Consider the following 23,197-nt stretch of genomic DNA (forward strand, 5'->3'; position numbering starts at 1 on the left):
CAATTTTAAACAAAGCTATAGACGAGACAGTAACGCATTACCATAAACTGTGGGTGGTTGGGAGCTCGAAATTGCTTTTTTGAACTCTCACAATGTAACCACTATTAGGAGTTGGAAAAAAGTTGAATAAACGCTGTGAAGAGACCGCGCACGGTTGCGACTGTGTCAAAGTTGGTAGCGAATGGATTCAACAAACCGATGTTTACAAAGCTTGCGTGCAACTTCTCAGCTTCGGGTGTGAGATTAGAAGTTTTTACGTAAACCTTTGCGAGTGCCACGAACGTGCTTCTTAGCAATTCCAGCTACTGGGTGCCGCTTTAAGGATAGTTATCAAGCGCTGCAAACTTCATAAGCGCACATACGATCGTCTTAGCCGTCCGCGAACGCCGCGAGAAATAACTACTTTTAACGAGGCTTTTAAATAGACGTGCGTTAAAATAACCATTACGCCGACGCACTTTATTTGCCATTTAAATGCAAAACATAAGATCTCGACGGCTTCTTATATTAAAGTAAATGATATCGTATAATTTACTCTAACTTACTTTAGTGTAAAGAAACTTAACAATTGCTTTTAGTATTCGCGTTTATTTTGACACGAGACTTTAAGTATCTTAGTTTAGGTTGAATCTGAAATGTTTATGTCCAGCCATTAACTTAAGTGTTAAAATTGATACAATCACAAATGATTACTAAGCCAAAACATTTAATAACTGCTACTTAATAGCTAACTGGACCGGCAACAAAAATAACTTCACATTGATAAGGTTTGATTTACTCATCCGTTATTACACGTTGTAGAAACGATGGCAGTGATATATTTGACCCACAGAAGTATAGACTGTGTTTAACCTGCTCGTAAAAGTCCGGAACCGATGTGCCGTGCCTGTATCGAGGCGTGCGTTATGTCGTGAACATATTTTATCTACTTCCTTGACCACTAGCAATTATCAGCCGCGTGTTCTACACAACTATAACCAAATCCCCTTTCGCATAATTTGGGGCCGTATTAATAAATATAACTCACCTTTAAGTAGGATCTTTTATTTTTTTATTGTTTTGAATGATGGAACGAGCTTCGCGTTCGCCTGATGGTAAGCAATATGACCACCAAAAAAGAAACACCATCCAACACCTTGAATTATAAAGTATTGTTTGGTATTCAAATGCGCTCGCCATCCTGAGATATGAGATGTTAAGTTTCATTATGTCTAGTAGCTACACTGGCTACAATGTCCTTCAAACTGGAACATAACAGTGACTATTCACTGCTGCTTGGCGGCAGAAATAGACATTGCGGCATGTACCTACCCAGGCGGTCTCTCACATATGAGAGACCTCCCACCAGTAGATGGAGATCGCAAGTATACATTTAATGAAATCAACCATCTTAAGCTATCATTTAAGAGCTTGATCTGAGATAAATCGCAGCTGTTACATAAATAAAACTTAGCTATCAAAATCGGTGATATACTATGATTTAAGATATTACTTGAGATATCTTGAAAGTGATTATATCTTATTATTAAATAGCGACGCATTAAAATGCTGACTTTAATTTGACAGCGCCTCGGCTAATATCGCATTTTATAGCGAATTTGAGTTGCAATTATTGAATCGGCCCTTGGTAGAGACGGAATAATGAAAGGAATGAACTGATCGGTTTACGTACTAGTTCTTTACAAGAAAAAAATAATTGTACATGGAATGCAATGTGATTGTTAAACGTGATAAGACATTAGGACGTCTAGCGCTGTTATGTGAAAAGTACGACTTAATGCAATAACAATAGAGAAACCTAGTTCAAATTATTAGTTCTTTCGAGTTTTTAATGTCATTATACTAATAACACCATCACAAAACAAATTAAAATACAATGAATGCGAACAATTCAAACCTATTTTTCCAACTTGATTGATAAGGAATTTGTATTAAAACTTATTTCGGAGTTGGGGAACCTCCACGTTGTTTAGAGTTCTAAGTTATCAAATTCCTGGATTACTATTTAATTAAAATATTATTTTGGCGTATTCAATTATTTCTGTTTAGTAAATTTTATTAAATTATATTGGACCAATTTGTTGGATTGTTTCATCTAATTCCCAATACTCAGAATAAAATTACGTAGTAATTATCATGATCATTGTTAATCGGAATGATAAAATGATCATTGAATTAAAAGGACCGAATTAGAACAACTGGTTTATTTGACCAAAATAAACCGACCGAATAATTCGATCAAATTAGACTGGTCAAGATATTTGTACGAACTACGTTTCACATGATTGGCGGATTTAGTATCAATGCGTATGGTAACATTTTTCAAAAGGTAACTCAAAACAAAAATATTTACCTTAGTTAACATATCGCAGCCAATTTAACTGATAACAAAAACTAAGACAAACGTAAATACGTTAAAAGGAAAATCACTAAGAATCGATTTGTATGGACTCTTCAACATGTAAGCACTGAAATATTTCGACGCGCCAAAAAAGGAAAACTATAAAATTCAGATTTTTTTCTACGTTTAATATGACCATAAAAAAGATAAAATAAATAACCGTTCCACATCATTAATTTACACCGAGCAGTAATTAACGTTCCAACAAATCACCGGCACTGTAACGTTAGATATAATCACGTCGTGTGAATAGATCAAACTCGCGCCGATCTGTGTGGAACACGCAACCAATTTATTATGTTTATGTTTTTTACTGATATGCAAATCTAGCCTTTATTTTGTAAACGAAAAATATTGCTAAATAAGTGTAGAATCGTCTGGAATAACGGTGAAAGGTATTTAAGATATTGCAAATGAAAAAGTACAGTATTTCGCAGAGATATTTTTCTAATATTGATCACAAAATTAACCACTCTAAATCTGCATACATTACATAATGCATAATATAGTCCAATCTTAATTATTCTAATTATCGGGCTTTGTTAAGTCAACACCAGTAAATATATCAGCTTATTATGCAGTGTTTGCGAACACTCAAAACAATTGAGCCAGCAGTTTATCGTTTACATAATTGAACTGCAATAACTAATGCATCGGCAATTGCCTTGAATCGCTAACAGTCGAACAAAAAACAGTTGAAACCCGACTTGAAAGTTGTGCGTCGGCATTTTGTAATTGGTTCGCTAACTGGTTTTGATTTTTTGAATTTTATTTTAATTTACGATTTACATTTATTACTTTTTTTCCGTTTGACGCAGAAGACTTAATTTCCTAATCATTTTGTTGTCTATAATATAACGCTTCTTTTTATATTCTTTCGTAATTCAATAACTACAGTGTAATCGTTTAAAAACAATATTTAGTGGAATATTTATATCAATTTCTGTATGTGCTTTTGCACTGATAGGTGCGGTTATTTATCATAGACAGGATGGGTCTAACTTTTTTATATTCGCTATTCTAAATCATATTGAACTACAGTGACATTTTAGGTGATATTGCACTTCTTTTAGAGTCTGTTTCACAAGCTTCAAGTACATTTAATTTGATTATAATCGTATTAAACAGCTTAAATAGATATACTCATATTGTTAAAATTTATTTGGAAGCATAATCTAGACTCTGACTTTAACTAATGTAGATGTATTAGTTTGTTAAAATTTATATAGCAGCATATATTAGAGTCTGACTTTTATATTTGATCATTTAAAACATTTACACATATTTGTGAAACAGACAATTATAAAAATAAATCACAATTCCCCTTCGGTAATGCTCCGAGAGATTTAAAACATACTAATATTAAAGATACATTTCTCCCTCTAACAACGTTAGCAATTTCTACATAATAATTATAGGAGGTCAGAAAATATCTATTACATTATTGTGTTCATTAGCGGCGTAACGTGAAACGGTATCCCAACAGCAATTAGGGTGAAATAATTGTTTACATAAATACACGAATTACCAATAACCGTACATAATATTTATTGTAGACGCCGTTTGTATTAAGTGGACAATTAATGTAATTGCTTTACAGCTCCATGGTAATAATTGAGTGGAGATCGTCATTAGGCAGTCCTTTGGGCAATGTGCGCAGGACTTATGGCATAGCTGCCCGTTCATCTGTCTGCCAATGTGCTACTAATTCAGCGTAATGTCGTGATAGATTGATTTCAACAGCTGCACTTGATAATTTAGATTAGATAATATGTTACAGCTGATTTATTAAAGGATCAAGATTGTTCGATCGTTATATATTTTAGTTATTATTAGGTAAACACATGTGTGTATTGCCGCAATTAACACAATATTATTACTTTATACTAAATTCATCGTACTTATCCTTTCAAAACAACGTAGCATAATAAATATAAGCAAACACAGAGTTGCATCGATGCCACTAACAGACAGGACAACGCGCAATATAAATCGACGTCATAAAGTGGCATTATGGAAACGCTCTTAAAAAATGACAAGCTCAGTTTCCTAACTGGAGATCGAGTACGCGCAAAGCCCGCTAAAGCACGTCATAGGTATCTGTTACACGTACACGCAAGATAAGGATGTTTATTCAGTGTGTAAGCGGCGAACAAATTGTTTGCTCCGCCGCTCTTTACCTGTGGCACGGAGTTTTCATAACAGAGTTGCCGCAGGCGCGACGCGGGCGACGCGCCGGCGACAATTTGTAAGACGCGCACTGTTAAGGATTTGCTGACGAGCTCGCTGCTTGTAAATAAATATTCTTTCCTTATGATGCATAGCCAAATGTTGAAAAGTTTTCGGCAGTTTAGTGCTACTCAAATAGCAAACATTTCTAAATGAAATTGATGTTAAAATACGACTAGATAATCATGGTTTCACAATGTGTTTTATTGGTCTTTGTTTAAGACGAACAATCTAGATTTTTGTAAATTATATTCTTTAATATTAAATTGTGGGAATAGAAACTTGTTTGATTGTTTTCGATTAAGATGAAGTTACTGAACATCATGATCCACGGATTTATTCTTTGACAGAAATGTTTGTTTTGAATGAAAGTTTCGTGAGATGATAAGTTCGCCGTAGAGTAACTATAACTCACGTATTATGTCTTGAAGTATGGATTTAGATCTGAGAATCGTTTGGAATGTTATTATTTACATGCTTCATAGGCGACTTGGTAAGTCGTTTCTTTTCATCTATCACTTGTAATTAGGGCTTAAATTATAATTCTAAAACTAAAATGCTCTATTACTATATTTCAATTACAACATGAACATAATTATATAATATAGCTTTTGCCGGCGACTTTGCCTGCGTCAAAGAGTTTTTCGGGGATAAAATTATCTCATATCTCAATCTGTCTCCGTACCAAATTTTATCGAAATCCGTTTGGTAGTTTTCATGTTTATCGGATTAGGATAGACAGAGACGACGGGGGAATCTGTTTTATAAAATGTAAGTGTAATATTTTCCATATAACAATAAATAATTCATTTGCAGCCTTACAGGTGTTCAGTTTTCCACGACAATGGTAAATTATAGAATTTCAGTCTCACACTAATGATTATGTAGGATATTTAAACAGACACTATGCCTTTACTTTTATTAGTATGTTACTTGTGTAATGTTTTACGCAAATTGCTTGCAATTACTGCGTTTCCCACTCGACTAATGCATATTTTTTTTCTAAAGTATATTATTTTCATAGGTAAGTGATAAAGTTCAAAATAATAAGAATTACCTTTTTCAAATGATAGTTTTTTTTTATCGACTTTTACTTTACAGATTTTGTTTAAGACATTCAAGTCATAGTAGTAACTTATCATATAAATTAAATAAATAAAAGCTATGGAATTTTGTAAGATATTTTTTATAAAAATCACAAAAGAAATTTCATGCCATTTTTATTGAATGCCCCCATATTTATTGTTAAACTCTTTTAATATCACGACGTAGTATGCAAATTGAGTGTATGCAAAAGAAATCTTATTTCCAATTCCACGCGCCTACGAACTTGTAAGCTTTTTCAATAAGTAAGTAGATTTCGAGATAAGGAAGGTTTCCCAAAATATACCGATAAAATTTTATTGAACCTATAATATGCAAAATAAAACACTTGATCGCTGGGGAAGCTATTGAGAGATCGTGTAATTCGGTTCTAAGGTTCACTGAGTGCCTCATTTTTCCTTCGTTAGTTATTCACGGTGTGGATCGGCCAATTCTCTCTACGTATCTGGTTCACATGTGGCACGCAGTATTCTTCAAACTGAAGATATGTCCATTTACCTACTCAACTTTGCGAATTGTTTGCCATATTCGCGAGTTTTTACGATGTTTGTTTCTCTCTCGCGAGGGATCGGTACGTCGCATCTGCGCATGTTTTCAACAGCAATGTTTTATCTCAATATATTTTTCATTCTTTAAAATAAAAATTTAAAATATTGCCCTCGAATAACTCTTGGGGAGAAATGTACGTAATATTTGAATTGCGCGAATTGTTCGAATATTAAACGTATAATGTTTTATTTTTAATCTGCGTACTGAAAGGCAGATTCTTGAAGATGCCTACAATGAAATTTAAGGGAAACACATTATCTCTCACTTGAAGCATTCATAATTTACACCCCATCCAATAATGCTGAAGACTGGACTTTCAGAACATTGTGTATTATTAAACCGTCTGGCAAGCGGTCTGCATACCTGTTGTGCGCCAATAACCGTGCAATTTTAAGGACCAATCCGACCACGCTGCTTGTTATATAATGAATTTTTATAAGCTAGAAATAACTAGTGCTACTTTGAACTTAGTGTCATTACCATAAAAATATTCTTTGAAGAAACTCGACACAAGGTGCTCGACTTTTTTTTTATTTACACCAACAACCGATAGTGACTTTGCTCACGTGATGAGCCTATCCCGCTACAAAGTCGATAAACCACTAAATAGCCAACGCTATCTATTTTAAAATTCATATTATTTCCCATGGGAACAAATTACTGGGATAAAATAGCCTATGTGTTAATCTAGTACATGGTGTACCCGTGTGTAAATTTTATCCAAATCCAAAATTCCAAAATTGTTATTATGTGTACTTATAACAAACATACTAATATTTTCTAAAACTTTTGCAGTTATAAGTAAGATTAATATTATCATTTATATACAACTGTAACTAATAACCTTGCATAATATAAATAACAGTACCAAATTACCAATACAGCCAACGCCCATACGCAATCTTTTTCTGTATCAAACCTAGCCTTTTTAAATATTATGTCCAGTATTAAAATAGCAATCATACCAGCCATAAATAATATTATCAAATGCCGATATACGTCGCCGTTACCACAATTAATAGCTTCAATTAATCAATTATTAAGACTTCTTTATAACGTAACTCATATTAATAATTTATTTCGAAATGCCATGTCCATAACATACATATTTTACATTTAAACGCGTATTTATCGTATCAGAATTATTAATTCGTATTTATTATTAAAAGAGTTCGGTCTGTTATTGCCACATCCAAAGGACTTTTTCCTTTTATTGAAGTAGTCATTAATTTCATTTTATAATTAAAACACCCGTAATTTTGTAATGATTAAACGGTGGTGACGTCACAGGTAGTAATTCAATGCATACTTTAATTTCGACGTTCAGTATAAGAATGTAATATTATTATAATAATTGTTGATGCATATGTTCACTGGTTTCCTTGCCAACTTGCCACGTTATGATTATATATTATTTTTTATAGATTAACGCGACCCGTTCATTGTAATTGTAAAAAGTATGTGTTATATGAGAATTCGGGAAGGGCTTATTTATTTTATAATATTGAGTATTAAGCTACACTCATGATAAATAATTACATACGAGATATAACAATAACATGAATATAATATATATAAATACACGCATAATAGGCACAACAACTACAAACTTGCCAACACACACACACACGATACGTTTCGCTGAATTCGCGCCGAGCTATTATAGCCTTAAAATACGTCGCATTAAGTAGTAATTTGCAGTATCGCATTATTAAGTCTAAGCACTCACGGTGACAAGCATCATGCGGATAGAAGTGTGGCGCAGCCTGGACGCACGAGACTTCATTAAACCCAACGATCAAGCAGGGAGTATAAAGTCACCCCACTAAGGAACACTGCAATGTGGAATAATGTGTAAAAATAAAGCAAAACAAATTTCACTCCAGATACCGAGTAATGTACAGCCGTAGCGTGACATTACACTTTGTAATAAATTTTCACCAACACCAACTAATTAAATGGCACAGAAGTGTTTATTTAGACGCGTCAAGGTTAATATCGAAACAAGTTTATTTAAGTGTTAAAAATTAAATTAAAGCTAATTTTGACACGCATTGATAATATTTTTTTCTATATTTATTGTATCAATTGTGCATAATGTTATTCATATTACATTAATTCTAAATAGAATTTAAAAAGTCATAGCAAAATTTATCTGTATACTCACAAATTTGGTTCGATTCAATTTGTAGGTGATAACAAATGTTGCTTAATACTTATAAGGTCTTTATATATAATTAATATACTTCAATCAGTATAGATAATATTTTTATAGCGTTTTAAACGTGACCTTATAGATATATACTTAGAGTATATTGAAATGATTTTTAACAAACAGAATGCTCCTAATTTTCACGTTTTTATATAGTCAACAAACAAATACTATTAATAATAAAAAGTAAATATAATACGAGTCACGAGTGACATAATAAATCTTGAAAGCATAAATCCTTTGATGGAATAAAATGAATCGTTAACAATATATCACAAACTTCACTTAACCAAAATTAAATTGTCATTTAATTTTCACATTATTTGTGACGTGCTGTTACATTATTCATTTGAAATGTATTTTATGACAATATTAGGTTGATTACACACTAGTTTAATACATAGTACATTTATACTTTGCGTGACAAATATAACAACTTAACGACCGCCTTATTGTACCAATAGAATTATTTATTACTGTGAATACGTCTGAGTCTCTTTGAAGTATATTTTTATCAGACATTTATAGTTATAATTACTTAGTATATCTATTGTTATGATTACAAATTGTCTTGAATCTTCCATTTTCTTTTCTTACCTAAAATATTAGTTCTGGAAATTCAGGTAAGAGGGCTTTGATACCCCAATCTAGGTCTCCCGGATAATTTGTACTTGCTTTTACGTTTATTTTCCAAGCGCCAAGATTTACGGGCATATCCTTTAATGTCGCTGATGTGTCAGTTTTAGACAACAAAATATCTTGAAATGTTTTTCGTTCAAAAAACCGGGGATAAAACCTCTCAAAACCTATTCTTATTATTTATTGCGGAACGGGCCATTTTTTGTCTTTTATATTGTTTGCGTACTTGAGGAAAAAAATTGAGAGAATGTGTGCGTGACCACGCGTAAAAGAAAAGCCACATCGTAGTTAAAATCTGTAAAGGCGGCCGTATAGAGCATCTCCCGAGATGCATCATTATGGGGGATGGTGTGCCTCAGGGAGGTAAGAGGCTAGGTAAAGTTATGACCGCATTGCATAAGAAAGCGGACAGAGATATGATGCACTTAAAAATGTCGATAAATATTTACGGCTACGTTTACTCTTTCTAATGTATAGCTCGCTTGATATGGAGAGAATAAAATGTTTTAATATTAAATATTATGTGCTACTTTACTGTAATATATAATGTTGATTAAAACATTATAAATGTTAAATGTTTCTGCGTAGTTTTAAATACGATATCTTTTAACTTAATGTTTTTTATGTAATGAATAATATGCAACATTAAAAGTAGTCAGCAATTTCCATATATTAATAAACTTTGTAATATGTATTTTTATGTTATTATGACATGTTATTTATTATACTATGAATGATTAATAACGCTTTGTAAAATAAATATAAGAATTTGGAACATTCTTTATAAACACACTTAAAAAAATCTCGTAAATTATCTCAAAAATAATATAATTCTTTTCATAAAAATATTTAATATATAATTTACCGAGACAAAATAAATTGATGTAATTAGCGCAAGAAATGACCTGAGTTTATATTCGGTTTTTAATTATGACTCATTAATTTCAATTTTACGCAGTTTGTTACTTTGTTATCTAATTAAGTTTGTCTTTTCTTTGTGTTATTTAAATGAGTTATCTGTTGAGAATTAAGGAGAATCGCCAAACGGTATAATGTAGACGCAGCCTAAGCCTCATTTAAAGATGTGTTGACACTGTACCTACTCACCGTGAGTTCGTCTTTACCAAAGTGCACACAAGGCGTGCCTCGCTATCAAGGTTTTGAAAAAAAATCAGAAGATCGTACTCGTCTTTGCCTAGAAAACAGGTTGCAGCTGTAAACAGGCGTGGCATCTTTTATCCTTTTGGATGGCTAGGCAGTGTAGATACTTGTCTAGATTTTAGTAGACTCTTTTGTGTGAGATTTCGTCTCTGTGCCATCGCTCTATTTAGTGCAATTTTTTATTGCCTTCGAAGGCAGACGGGTTAATAACAACCTGATGGAAAATGGTTACCGTTGTGACGTCAGCAATTCGAGAGCCATAGCTATGCCATTGCGTACAATATTTTTTTTAACCTCATTTGAAGGACAAGTCATAGCGCAGAGGAAACATCGTTGAAGGAAGTTCTTTCTAGAATGAACACGTACGACTACACCCAAAGTACTACCAAACATTTTAGAAATACTGTTTCTTTTTTATTTGGACATTATGGGTATTAACAACTGCATATATTGGAGTGCTGAGTAAAACAATCTTGCGTTTGTTTTGCAATTCAAGTTAACGATTAATTTTAATCGCAATAGCCTATTATTGTATAATTAAGAAAATTGAATTTTAATACATATTTTAAAGTGTTATAGAATATTCCAGAACAACATATAAAAAAAATTTAGATTATAGACCGTTCCAGAACTACATATAAAACAATTTTTAGAAGTTAAATACAGTATTTACCTAACTGGGATTCAAACTGCAACAAAAGCGTTCGTACAATATATCACCGACAGCGTTACGACACCTCTACATTTATATTTTCTAGTGTAAACCGAGACTTAACACGTATCATGATAAATCATAAATATGATATATTTTATTCGATTCAAAACTGTCAACTTTCAAAAAGCATTTATTTTTATATTATCGACATTAATTTATTAACCATAATATATTTCATTTTTCATAATTTATAAAGCAATGTCAACGTATTCATTATTACTGAAGTATAAGATCAATTTAGCCTAATTAACTAAGCCGCAAATTAATTATCTCGAAATGTATATTATGTTTTAAAGCTAGAACATAGTCCTCCATCAACATAGATTAGGCGCAGTCTCCGCTGCTGTCGCCATATCCGATGATATGATAACCAGCCACATCATTTCTAACCGAGTCATTATCGTAAACGTTAATGGCCGCAACGATTACAAGTCTCCGAGAACGGAGAAGCCGAAATTGAACATTCCCGATCTATCGTCCGCCCGATTTGTCCCTCTATAAACTCCTTCCATTCGAACGGCTTTAATTAAAATAGTTTTATGGAAAAAATTGTCGAAGGGACCAACTTTATTCAGGCTCGGATGTTTATTCTTTTTTTTTATGAAATAGCGGATTTTTATATTTTGTTTCGTTTGATTCACCGACCCAGATAGCTTCGGGTAGGCAATATGGCTCCGAAACGTAATCTGATTGGGGTTTATGAAAACTAAGGTTTTAAAGAAGATTCAAAGTATTAGAACGGTAGGAAAACTAGATGCATAGTCTGCTTGCATTTGATCGGATCCAGACGTGCCTCGTGCATCTCTATCTCTCTACATTTCAATTTCAAGCGGCTTTACACGCGCGTGTGGAACACGCCGCAATGCATTTATGTAATTATTGAATTATCTTCGCTCACGCAAACATATCCATTAGTGTGTATATTGAGTATAAAGTTCACATGTAACCGAAACCAAATGGCGTGATACCGCGTAATTTCATCTTCAATATAACTACATTATATTAAGTGGTTGTGACGTTTGTTTCCTGTGCCTACGTTTCGTATGATAATAAGCAATTAAGATGTGTTGGGGCAATTATTAATTAATATTTACATTTGATGACATCTGCCCTTAATTAGATATACAAATTCACAATATGATCCTATACAAGCGTTTTTATTTTCGGTCTTAAAATACATAACATAACATCACGCATTTTATCCCCGAAGGGGTATGCAGAGGCGCAACTAGGGCACCCACTTTTCGCCAAGTATGTTCCGTCCCATGATGTGATAGGGGGCGAGCCTATCGCCATATCGGGCACAAATTCCAGACTCCGGGCTGATACTGAGCAGAAAAACCCAAATATCACTTTGCCCGACCCGGGATTCGAACCCAGGACCTCAGAGCGCTATTGTACCGGTCTTAAGATAAGTCTTATTTACTTATTTAACTTTCAAGAAACTACGAATAGTATAGTTAGAGCTAAGATAATACTTTAAAATTACCATTTCCTATTATTCGCCAACAATAAAGCGGTTTATGTTAAACTGTCTCGTAAAACTAAAATGCCGTCTACGTATAGACGAGAAATTAAAAATATGAAAAGTAAAGACAGTCATCAACAAAAGTATCGAGACTAAGATTTTTCTCAAGGAAAACTTTTGACTAAAGGAAATGAGTAGTTCGTTTCCGTACAGTCGTCGACGCGTAATATACAAAGAGGCGGCCACTCGAGAGACAATGGCCGGGCGAGTAACTTTCAATATTAATGATGCGCCGAGAATGCACACAGAGGCTGCGAGTTTCAAAAGCCTCCCATTGATACTCATTAACTATTGATTCATAAGTAATACCCTTTTACCGACTCCGCTCGGACGTTCCCGGACAACTTTTCAAATTTAAATGTGAAAGAGGATTCCATTTTTAAATGAAATACCGTTTTAAATGCGATAGAAGTTTTGGCTTTATTATTTTCACCGGCCAGTACGATTTTATTATAAGCATATTTTGCATAAAGCATCGCGCGGATTAAAGATATTTTTTATGTACTGGTAATATTTTGGAATGTATTAAAATAGTTTTGGTTGAATATTCATATCATTATTTATAAAAGACACATTGTCATGAGATATTTTAAAATAGGACAATGATTTTGGAAACGTCTTTATAGGAAGCCGTGCCTTTTAATTAGACCCTTTAACGAACATTTCATATCGGAGAGACTTTTTTAATATATACATATATATTTTGGTAGGAGGTAACCCCTGTTTTTCATCGCAACCCTTCAATGTGATGATGGTAAACAGAACAGCCCACCTTATGTCGCTTCATACGAGTATATCGCCGTAACTGTCATGGTAATCGTGAAAAACTTCCTGGAAACCGATTCATGGTCTACTAAAAGCCCATAAAGCGTCTAATCAAAGCCGTTACGGGGCCATCAGATTACAAATTTACAGGTAGGTCGTTCAATAAAGATGAGTGTAAGAGAGAGTTAACTGCGTCGAGTAATCGCGGCCCGAAACAGTTGTTTTACGATTCGGAGTTTGCATATCCCAACAGATGTTCGAACAATAAACCCAGAAAGAGACGCCGGGGTATTGTGCCGTGTTGTTACTTGTTATTCCATTGAAATCTATCTTTTAAAGGCTTAGAAACGTGTTCAACTAGAATTTTATGAAACAGCGCCGCGGCCCGCTTGCGTAACATTTTATGTTTTGATGTTAGAAAGATTTATGGCATGGGACATTTGTTTTATTTCACTTTCAGCAAGGGTTTAAATGTAACGTTTGATACGATGTAAGTGGATTAAATTGTGTTATTCGTCAATGAAAAATATTTCTATGGCGGAAACATAAAACATTGATGCGACGTGAAAGCACTGTTGCACAAAAATCAACTCTAAGAACTCAAATATATTTTGTTATAAATCTATCTTTAAAAAATTAAAATAAAATATATCTAAAATTACTCTACCTTCTAAATTTAAAATAAATTATAGCTAAAATTACTATATCTTCTAATTTTAAAATAAATGATAGCTTTAATCTTTTTACAAATAAATTTAATTAACGCGTAATCCACAAAAAATAAAGCGTCGGCTATACTCGATGCTCGGCGCGTAATCGCACAACGCAAATACGTCCAGCACTTATTGCTCGGCACTCGTAACAGGTGCTCTGTGTGCGCAAACCCTTATGTGCGAACAATCAAACAGATGAAGCTTTGCGATAGACTTGAAAAGCCACTGGTCCTTTGCTGCCTACTCGTGCGAATCGACTCAATTAAAGAAAAATTCTAAACTGCATTTCGCCTTTGTCCTTACCTTCCTGGAATGGACTTGGACAATTGTTCGATGTATACTTTTGTATATGTCCGATCATGCAAACGCTGTGAATAGTGAAACTTGTTGACCTAAATAAAAATTATTCAGATATCTAAATTGTTCAGATGACTATAGAAAGAACGCGCAAGTTGGTCACCTGATGGTAATTGGTCATTAAAATGATAAAGGTATTTTTGCGATTATGGGAATTTGCATTTGAAACCTTAAGGGAAGAATCAGAGATAAAATCACACAATCAGAGAATTCTGTTCAACACGATCTAAATTAGCAGCTATTTATAATATTTGGACGATTTCTGTATCCGCAGTTATTTGAATACAGGTGTTTGTCCACATCCCCTGATATTTGTGCTGATGTGTATTCATACGGCCCACGCTAAAAAGACCCTTATGTGGGTGTAACTATGAGCGTCATTATAAGGGTTAATTTCACGTAATTTAATTAACATCTCTTCAATGAACGCGCTTACTAAAGATATGTTTTATATTCGGAGCACTAAACAATTTAAATCATTTATAAAACAAATATTGCTATGAAGGTATCTAAATGAGTCAAAACATCGTATCACTAAGTTTAAGATTTCTATTAGATGTAGCCACACTGTTCATAACGTTTGTGTGGAAGCAAGCGAAACCTTAATAATCCAGCTTTGAGATAACAAGAAACTGCATCGTTTAGACTAAGTCCATGCTGACATGGACAAACGCGGTGCCGGTTTAAAAAGAGACAGCGAATAGAAAACGCGCTAGATGAGAAAGAGACAAACATTGGTTTGTTAGCCCGGCTGCTATCCACTGGGCACTTGAAGAAATGCCGTGAATTGCGATGTTGAGTGGACGCTTTTATTACGAGATTTACTGACTTGGACCACAACACAATTTTGTTTCTTTTTCGTGGTTTTGTTTGATGGTTATATTCTTTTGAATTTTATCTATTGATGTAGCTAGTAGGTCGTGCGTCATATTCCTTCTAGGGGCGGTTGCATTATAATCCCTATTTCTACTCTACTAAGAAAATATGACAACAATATTGTGTTTTTATTTCAAGCCAATATATTACGTCTGAGCAGACATTTTAATTAAATTATATAATAATGGTGCGAAAATATGCGCTAGATTTACTCATCGTATCACTTTAAACGTATGGATTGACTAATGGTAACTAAGTAGCATTCACTTCAATTTAGGTCGATGTCCAAAATCTTATTAATGTTACTCATGGTTTGCTTAAATAAAATTCTATTTTCATATTTACATAAGTTGAATTTTGAAATACATTAAATATGCCAATTTGCAGTTTGCAACTACAAAGCGAAACATAATTAATGAACTTATCCTCTTTAATACGAGCCGTAACATCAGAACTCATATCACATCAGAATTTTCCAACTAAATAACGGCAACAGAAGCCAGTATTGTGGAAGCCAACTATATTGCCGAAATCAAAGTGGAAACAATTCAGTAGTGCTGAGCAAACAAGCGTGGTACCGCAATAAGCCCGGGATCCGTGCCCGTCCGGGGTCACTCGAGAACTCAACCAACGACAGCTCGAAACGACCCCCAAACAACACAACTTTTTTAAGATGACTCGTTTTTTAAGTACAAAGTTTTGTATTACGGATGCAATAGTACATGTTTGGTTTACGCGATTTGGTCTTCGAAACAAGTGAGCCGCGGCGTACGTGCGAGCTGCCTGCTCATTCTCAATCTGCGCAGGTCCGCACTTCGTTTCTAGCATCCCAATGTTGACACCGCCCGCCCACACCCGCCCTCCCGATCCACGTCTATTCTCAATTAAAAGGATATTATCGGAATCATGCACTCTACATTACGTTGCCGCGCAATTATTTCTTTCTTTTACCTATAAATGAGACATTGTATTTTTACTTGTGGGCACGGGTATCTATCAACTTTCTGAATTTCTAATAATTATATTTATACTGCTTAGTACATTACATATTAATCAAGACATAATTTAATGTCTGACTGCTTCAGTGGTAAAATTATATTGCGTGTGTAGTACGACACGGCTGTGGGGTTCCGCTTTCGCATTTCCCAGGTCTGGCAAAGTATTATTGGACCTTACTCCTCAATATCAGCCACTTCGGATAAAGGCGTGATGTGTGTGTGTACATAATTCAATACCATCATTGCGAACAATGGATTTAATTTATTTGCGATTAATATCTTTATAATCCTTCATTAATAATTTCATTTAATTAATCAATAACTCATTGTTTACATGCATTTCATTATACAAATACCGCAGTAACTCCGACAGGACTATTCCCGTCTTGAGTCCGGTGATCCCGCAAATCCCGCCCCGCGCGTCCCGGGCACGTCTCCATTTCTATATTATGCCTGTCACATGCTGTGATCTTATGACCGCTACAACCACATAGATAAAGAAACATTGTGAGATATGACTTGTCGGATACAACGTTTACCTAAAACATTTCTTAAGCCCATATTTATCATAATAGCAAATTACAGTGTTAAAAATACACAATACATACTATGAAAAAGACTGGACAATTTCCTTATCGAAAAACACAATTAAATTCGTATCAAAAGAACAACCAATATTCTTAAAAAATTAAAAACATAAACATGAAACGCTGATAGGCTATTAAATTTACGTGTCGTATATTGATATACTTTTATTATGTCTCTACCTGGCCATCATAAAAACACATTGCCGGTGTTCCTAGAAAAAAATGGCTGCCATTTTAACAGTGTTCAATTACATTATTATGAGCTATAAATCCCAAATTCGGGTTTAGTGGTGGCCATATCAAATTCTTATTGCTTCATTACGCGCAACAAACGACGAACTCAAGAATGTTTCACGTCATTTTTTCACACTAACAACATTGAATTTATGAAGTTGATGGATTTTTATGAAAAATTACGGAACATAATTTTTTCTTTAAAGATGTTATATTGTGTAAGTGACCTATCGGTCATGATATGAAATAGTTTAACAAAACCTTTACAATTACTGATAATTATAGCGACGAATAATCGTAAATTTACTTCAAATAAAATTATATAATATATAACTTACAGCAAACAATCAAGCAATTGAGTCACCGCGAAATAAGTCATCATTCCGTCCTTAAAAAAATGAGGATTGTGGAAGATAGTGTTTTGGCCTCCTAAAATCTCACTCAATATACAAAACGCTACGCAAAGTATGTCGCAGGTACTTAGAAACAGAAACATTATAAAAAAAATAAGTTTAAGTAAACTATTTATATTACTATAATACACGGGACAAATCAATCAATTGTCGCAAACCGTTCCAGTTTTACAGGCTATTACTTTAGGGAATTTCGGCGGATACTTCGCTACAAATTTGGACAGTAAAAAACAATGCGTTCGCGACCCGATACTTCGCAGGCAGGTCACCATCACGGGCCAAACAGTGTCGTAAAACAACACACACGAATAGAAAGGACGGAATCTTATTAAAGTAAATATTTATGGCATTGCTATCAACCGATTGGATGAGGGTAGCTTCGCCCTTGATAAATTGTCCTGCCGGTTGTGGCCGCATGGCCACTCTGCCAAACATTTCTCGAATAACGGACCGCTCTAAAAATCCGATGTGTTTGATTTATGGCATAATTTCCTCTCACGACTTTTGATAAGTTTCCTGGGAATTTTCCCGGTAAATACGTTAAGTGAACGCACCCGCGTCGTAACACCCTTCACGGCGGATAAGCTCTTATAAGCACATTTGTAAAACGTCTTGAAAAGATGACTGAACCGAAAGGAAACAGTTCCAAAATTCCACTCGTGTTAAACGCTTGGAAATGTTTTCGAAGCAATAAAACAAGTTGCACAAACTTCAGGATTTCCAAAGTTGGAACATCTTGACGCAAAAAGTAACGTGGAAGCTGTGTTTCTTTTTTACTTACCTGAACGTAGACAATAAGGGTGTCTCCACACAATCAACCCGCCGAGAAAGTTGATAGTTCGTGCCCCATTCAATTTAACAATAGAGAAAATGAAGAGGAGCCAATTCTTTCCGGCTTTTATGCGCCTTTCACTCAACTTGCCGAAAGTTTACGTTTAGATTCAGCACCTTACTCCGAATGCATTAGAATCTGCACACTTATTTGTCTTGGCATGAAATGGCCAATATTCTGTGCAGCTATTTCGATACACTGTTTGCATTCTGGAAAGATTAGTGTATCTTTGTGAAATTTATTGTTGTTGCTTTTACCTACATACTAGTACTCGCGCGGCGGGAATAAATAAACGCGGAATATTATTTTATCGATAGAACACCGCTTGCAGCACAAAGTTTAATATAAATTTTATTGAACCGAATTTTCTATGTCGTAGTATGTTGTGAGCTTGTGGGTAATTGAGTATCTACACACGGAGTTCTTTTAATCACCCTTCGTGTAGTTACGCAGTAATTATTCCACTGCATGGCCGTCGGTAGGTCACGATATTTTCCTTCGTGTGATTAATTGAACACAAGCCTAAAAAACCTATTGGCAATAGTTCGGCAGCGATCGGTTAGTTGCCGAGGTCGCAGCGGTGGTCCGCCGCCTTCATATCGACCTAAGAACTATCGGAATGAAATTTTTATAAGGACGTACTTACGAAGCCCTCCCTCACTGAAACAAATGTTCGACTAATAGGTTTCTAATAAGCATTGATCGCAACGACATTCGGGCGGCAACTCTAATTTATTTTTATTATAACCATGTATTTCGCAATAGTAAATAACGCGATTAACTTATTATTCAGTGGAAACAGGCCAGCAATTATTAACGTTGCGAGCGATCTGTCACGTTGACAACTCGTTGATAAAAGTTTGGGCCAACTATTACGTCAAAAGGTACGATTCCCGAGTATCTCTTAATTATTGTGCCGCGTATTTCGTATTACAATAATGAAGCGAAACAATAACAAAAGTTTGGACGTCGGAGCGCGTCCAGTGGCAACTCGGAGCTGATCATTTGAGTGCTTGTTGAGCTTGCTCCTAATGAAAACTTGCTAGTTACCGCCAACATGGAGAATTACTTTTATTTGTAGCAAAACAACGACAAAATTGACACGATGGAACCCGTTAACTCTATTATAGCGGCTCTCGATGTTTCGTACAGACATTGTCCACCGACTTTGACTAATGACGGTATTCGTACATTTTATACAATCTTATAGCGTTACAGTAATAAAATATATTTTATTTGGACACGCCCTTAACATTATTAGGCGAACCCAATGATGGGAATCGAGTGAATTAAGTTGGCGCGTGAGCCGATTCGAGCTCCAGGTTGCCGCCCTGTCTTGATAAATATTTATTTTCATTAAAGGGAAAACTCTTAATGATCAACATGCCTTCAAAGAAATTTTGGTCATAAATTCCGCCTATCATATTTCGTAATGAGAGTAGATACGACAATTTTTATGTGGCACGCTTAACCTAAGAACATTTAGGAAAGTAATTTACTAAGTTTCGGTTATAATAATTCCATGTTTACGTCTCGCGAGTACTTTCTACGTTATCCGACGAATATATAATCTAACACTGATAACATTTATTCAGTTTTTACACAGGTCATAACACGTGTTCAGTGAATAAGAAAGACAGCGCTGCCCAATTTTTGACTACGAGCCTCAACCCGACTTGCAATAGATTCTTTTATAGCCGCAAATACTAAGGTGTTACATAAAAAAAAATTGGTACAACCCGCTACGTCGGCGCGACGCAAAGTGGAGGCCTAAGGTCGTATAACGTCAGTTATCGACGCCTACAATAAGTCGCGTTTTATACGGTTATTATAGCGCCATAAACGCCACCGGCCGGTGTTTCATACAGTGCCGAGGCAGATTATACTGCCTATGGCCTCAATTCGGGAGGTGTGAGGGACGCGAGACGGCGGGCAGGAGGGAGTGAACGCCGCCCACTGTCAGCTCCACGTGCCGCCCGACAGATGTGTCGAGATATCCGATATCGGGAGACACATTCATAATCTTTGCTTCAACCTCTCGCTTCTTATATTAAAATAACGAGCGTCGCTATCGCAGGTGCGAACTCGAAGGGAATTAATAAAAATTGGGCGGGATTTACACAGGTGTGAAAGCTTTTAAGGTTCGCAAGCGTTTACTCTTCCAGTAGTTGATGTAAAAATAAACCTACTTTCTACTATCGCCCTCCCGCTACGTGTGCTTTAATGAAGTCCGAGATGCGAAATTTTATCACGCTTTTAAATATATTTTAATGGTCGCATTGTCACGTAATGTTTAACAATTTAGTACATTAAAATAATTGTTAAACGCTTGCTTTTTATTCGCCAGCAGCGCGAAATTACTGGTCGCGATGCAAGTTTAATTTGTCAAAGCACCTGAGCTTCCGAACGCAGTGCCCGTAAGCCTTCAGATTTAATTAAAGTATTCTTTTAAAAAATAAAGGTAATTGAAGTCGGGAAAAATAAAGTTAATTCGAGCAGCCCTGGGGAACTTTCATTAGCGTTTCACAGCTACAATTGCGAGTTCAAATAATTATGTTTACGGAATCCTTTTCTTACGCAGAGATTATTTATCTTCTCCATTGTTACGAGAAGTGACGCGGACGAATTTCACGAAAATACCCCATTTATCTAGAGCGAGCACACAAAGGCAGCACGAAACCCAAAACTTTTTACGTGGTCAGTGACAATGCTATTTCTCTCTTTTCTCTTAACATTTCATTTTCTACTTTCGCCGTTGTCTATTTGTTCGGCTATACACACGTACGCAGTCGGCACTACGCACAGGGCTGGCTAGTCGATTTATTTAAGCATTAATTCGTATCGGCGAAGTCGATTTATCTTAATTCAGCGGTCGGATTTCATATTTGCTCAGGCTTTCGCCCGCAGATAACTTCACTCGACAGCCAATGTTGCTTACTTTTGCTCACTCTTATTTTATTCGGTTTAGAAACCCGCATAAAAGGGCAATCAGCTATACCCGACAGGGCACACTATGTACACAATACAAACTCATTATAATGTTACTAAAACAACGCTATACAAAACTCATCAAATTAATCTTTACAACACATTTTATTGTACAATATAATTTAATATCGATATTTATGAAAAATATGTTGTAGTAAAATGTTCAAGATTCCTTGTAGTCGAAACAACCCGCCTTAAAAAATATGTAACGAGGAAATAACTTTGAAACGATTTAGTTGACATTCCCTCTCGACCTCATAGTACGTAAATAAAATACGGTCGTCCAGAGAACTCAACTAAACAGAGGGTTTACTATCTCCTCGATTCCTAACTTAAGCCACCAGCCACGCGTAAAATACTACATTCGCCCTAGTTTTGGCGAAAGGATCATGCTGTTTGTTTAGGCCAAAGGAGTCGTGAAAGGTGATGAACCAAATTAACGAAGAGCCCCAACGCCAGATTACATGGAACCGGCCACGTGTACCGTTTAAACAAAGAAAAACAACCGACTAAACTATTCATAGTAACAGTTGAAATCGTAGTTTTGCAATGTTTATTTTCCAAGCGTCATAAATATTATGGACTAAAATATTGTCACAAATTGATCTTGTATTACGGAGAAGTGTCCCAACACTTGTAACCGTCATACATGAACGCGGAAGTCGCGGGTTCAAAATTTCAGTATGCGACAGCGAGGCGGATCTGACGGCGTACGTGCGTGTCAGAATAATCGTGACAGCGCGAACTGTTTGAACAGCGGCTCACTAATGCTATTTGTCGCCGTGGGTGGACGCGACACGTCACGTGTGTTTCTTAATCGTTAACAGGCAGAAACACGCCTGCTCATCGCCTTGTTTTGTTTGCCACTTAAACCGCGAACTTGGTGACATCATTACGTGATTCGAAATCGAATCTAAATGCGCGAATTCAGTTGCAGCGTATCGAGTAAATGCGAAACGTGAAACTCAAAATTGCAATTTGTAATTCATGATTCGAGGGCGAACCGAACGGTCTTTTGTGTTGTCGAACATATCGGCGAAGTTAGACGACGCAATGGACGAGAGAATGGCTTAGAACGTTTAGACTAAGGGATTGTTTGGCCGCTACAAGTCCCAAATTGTATTAAATTGTTGAACATAAAACTGTGGCACGGCTAAAATACTTTGTAGGTGTTGTCGAAAGTTGATTGACGCGCCTTTTGATAATAACTTCACTTCAATTGACTTTAATTAAAAGGATATCAAGCGATGAGAATTTAAACTCGCGATAAGTTAGAGCGGCCTAAATTCAAAAACTTATCGGTCTTAATGTCAGTTTTGGGTTGTGTTTCAATAAAATTTGGCTGGAGATTGTAATTAATGTTAAAAATATTACTTTGCTTCGGTATCTTTTGTACTTCAATCAGTGATCTGTTCGAACTTAAATATTGTTATTAACGTATTATTATGTTTGTTTCAGGTTTTGGATTCGTCACATTTCAAAGCGAAGACATAGTAGACAAAGTGTGCGAAATACATTTTCACGAAATTAACAACAAAATGGTAAGTCAATTTGTTTACTCACATTCCCATTGACAACAATAATATGCTAACAAACCATAATCAATAAGACATTAGAAACACCAAACTATTATTCTCAGTATTTAAAATTTCGAAAATTCGAACCGCGAATGGCTCTACAAAAAGACAAAGCTATAAATTTTCCTTTTTTTCCACACAAACCAACAACCACTAAACCCAATGAAATAATATGAAATCTGCGGGTACAACTCAATCTGAACATTGTCCGTCAGATATCAATTAGAAACGAAAGAGAGAGCTGGCAGGGTTCCAAATAGAGCCAATAAAACGTTACTAAATCCGGTTTTACTGTGTTTAGATTTTTCTTTCGCCAGCT

General features: G+C 35.2%; 1 protein-coding gene across 5 annotated transcripts in view; it reads left to right on the forward strand.

The window, feature by feature from the left end:
• Positions 1 to 23,197, forward strand: part of LOC115448475 (RNA-binding protein Musashi homolog Rbp6) — a 476,181-nt gene that overhangs the window by 418,049 nt on the left and 34,935 nt on the right. For all 5 annotated transcript variants that reach the window (XM_037439533.1, XM_037439531.1, XM_037439532.1 and 2 more), the window contains one exon: positions 22,760 to 22,842. In XM_037439533.1, the coding sequence (XP_037295430.1) occupies positions 22,760 to 22,842 (83 nt within the window). The remainder of the gene's footprint in view (positions 1 to 22,759; positions 22,843 to 23,197) is intronic.

The sequence above is a fragment of the Manduca sexta genome, chromosome 17, assembly GCF_014839805.1.
Source record: "Manduca sexta isolate Smith_Timp_Sample1 chromosome 17, JHU_Msex_v1.0, whole genome shotgun sequence".
Classification (NCBI taxonomy): Eukaryota; Metazoa; Arthropoda; class Insecta; order Lepidoptera; family Sphingidae; genus Manduca; species Manduca sexta.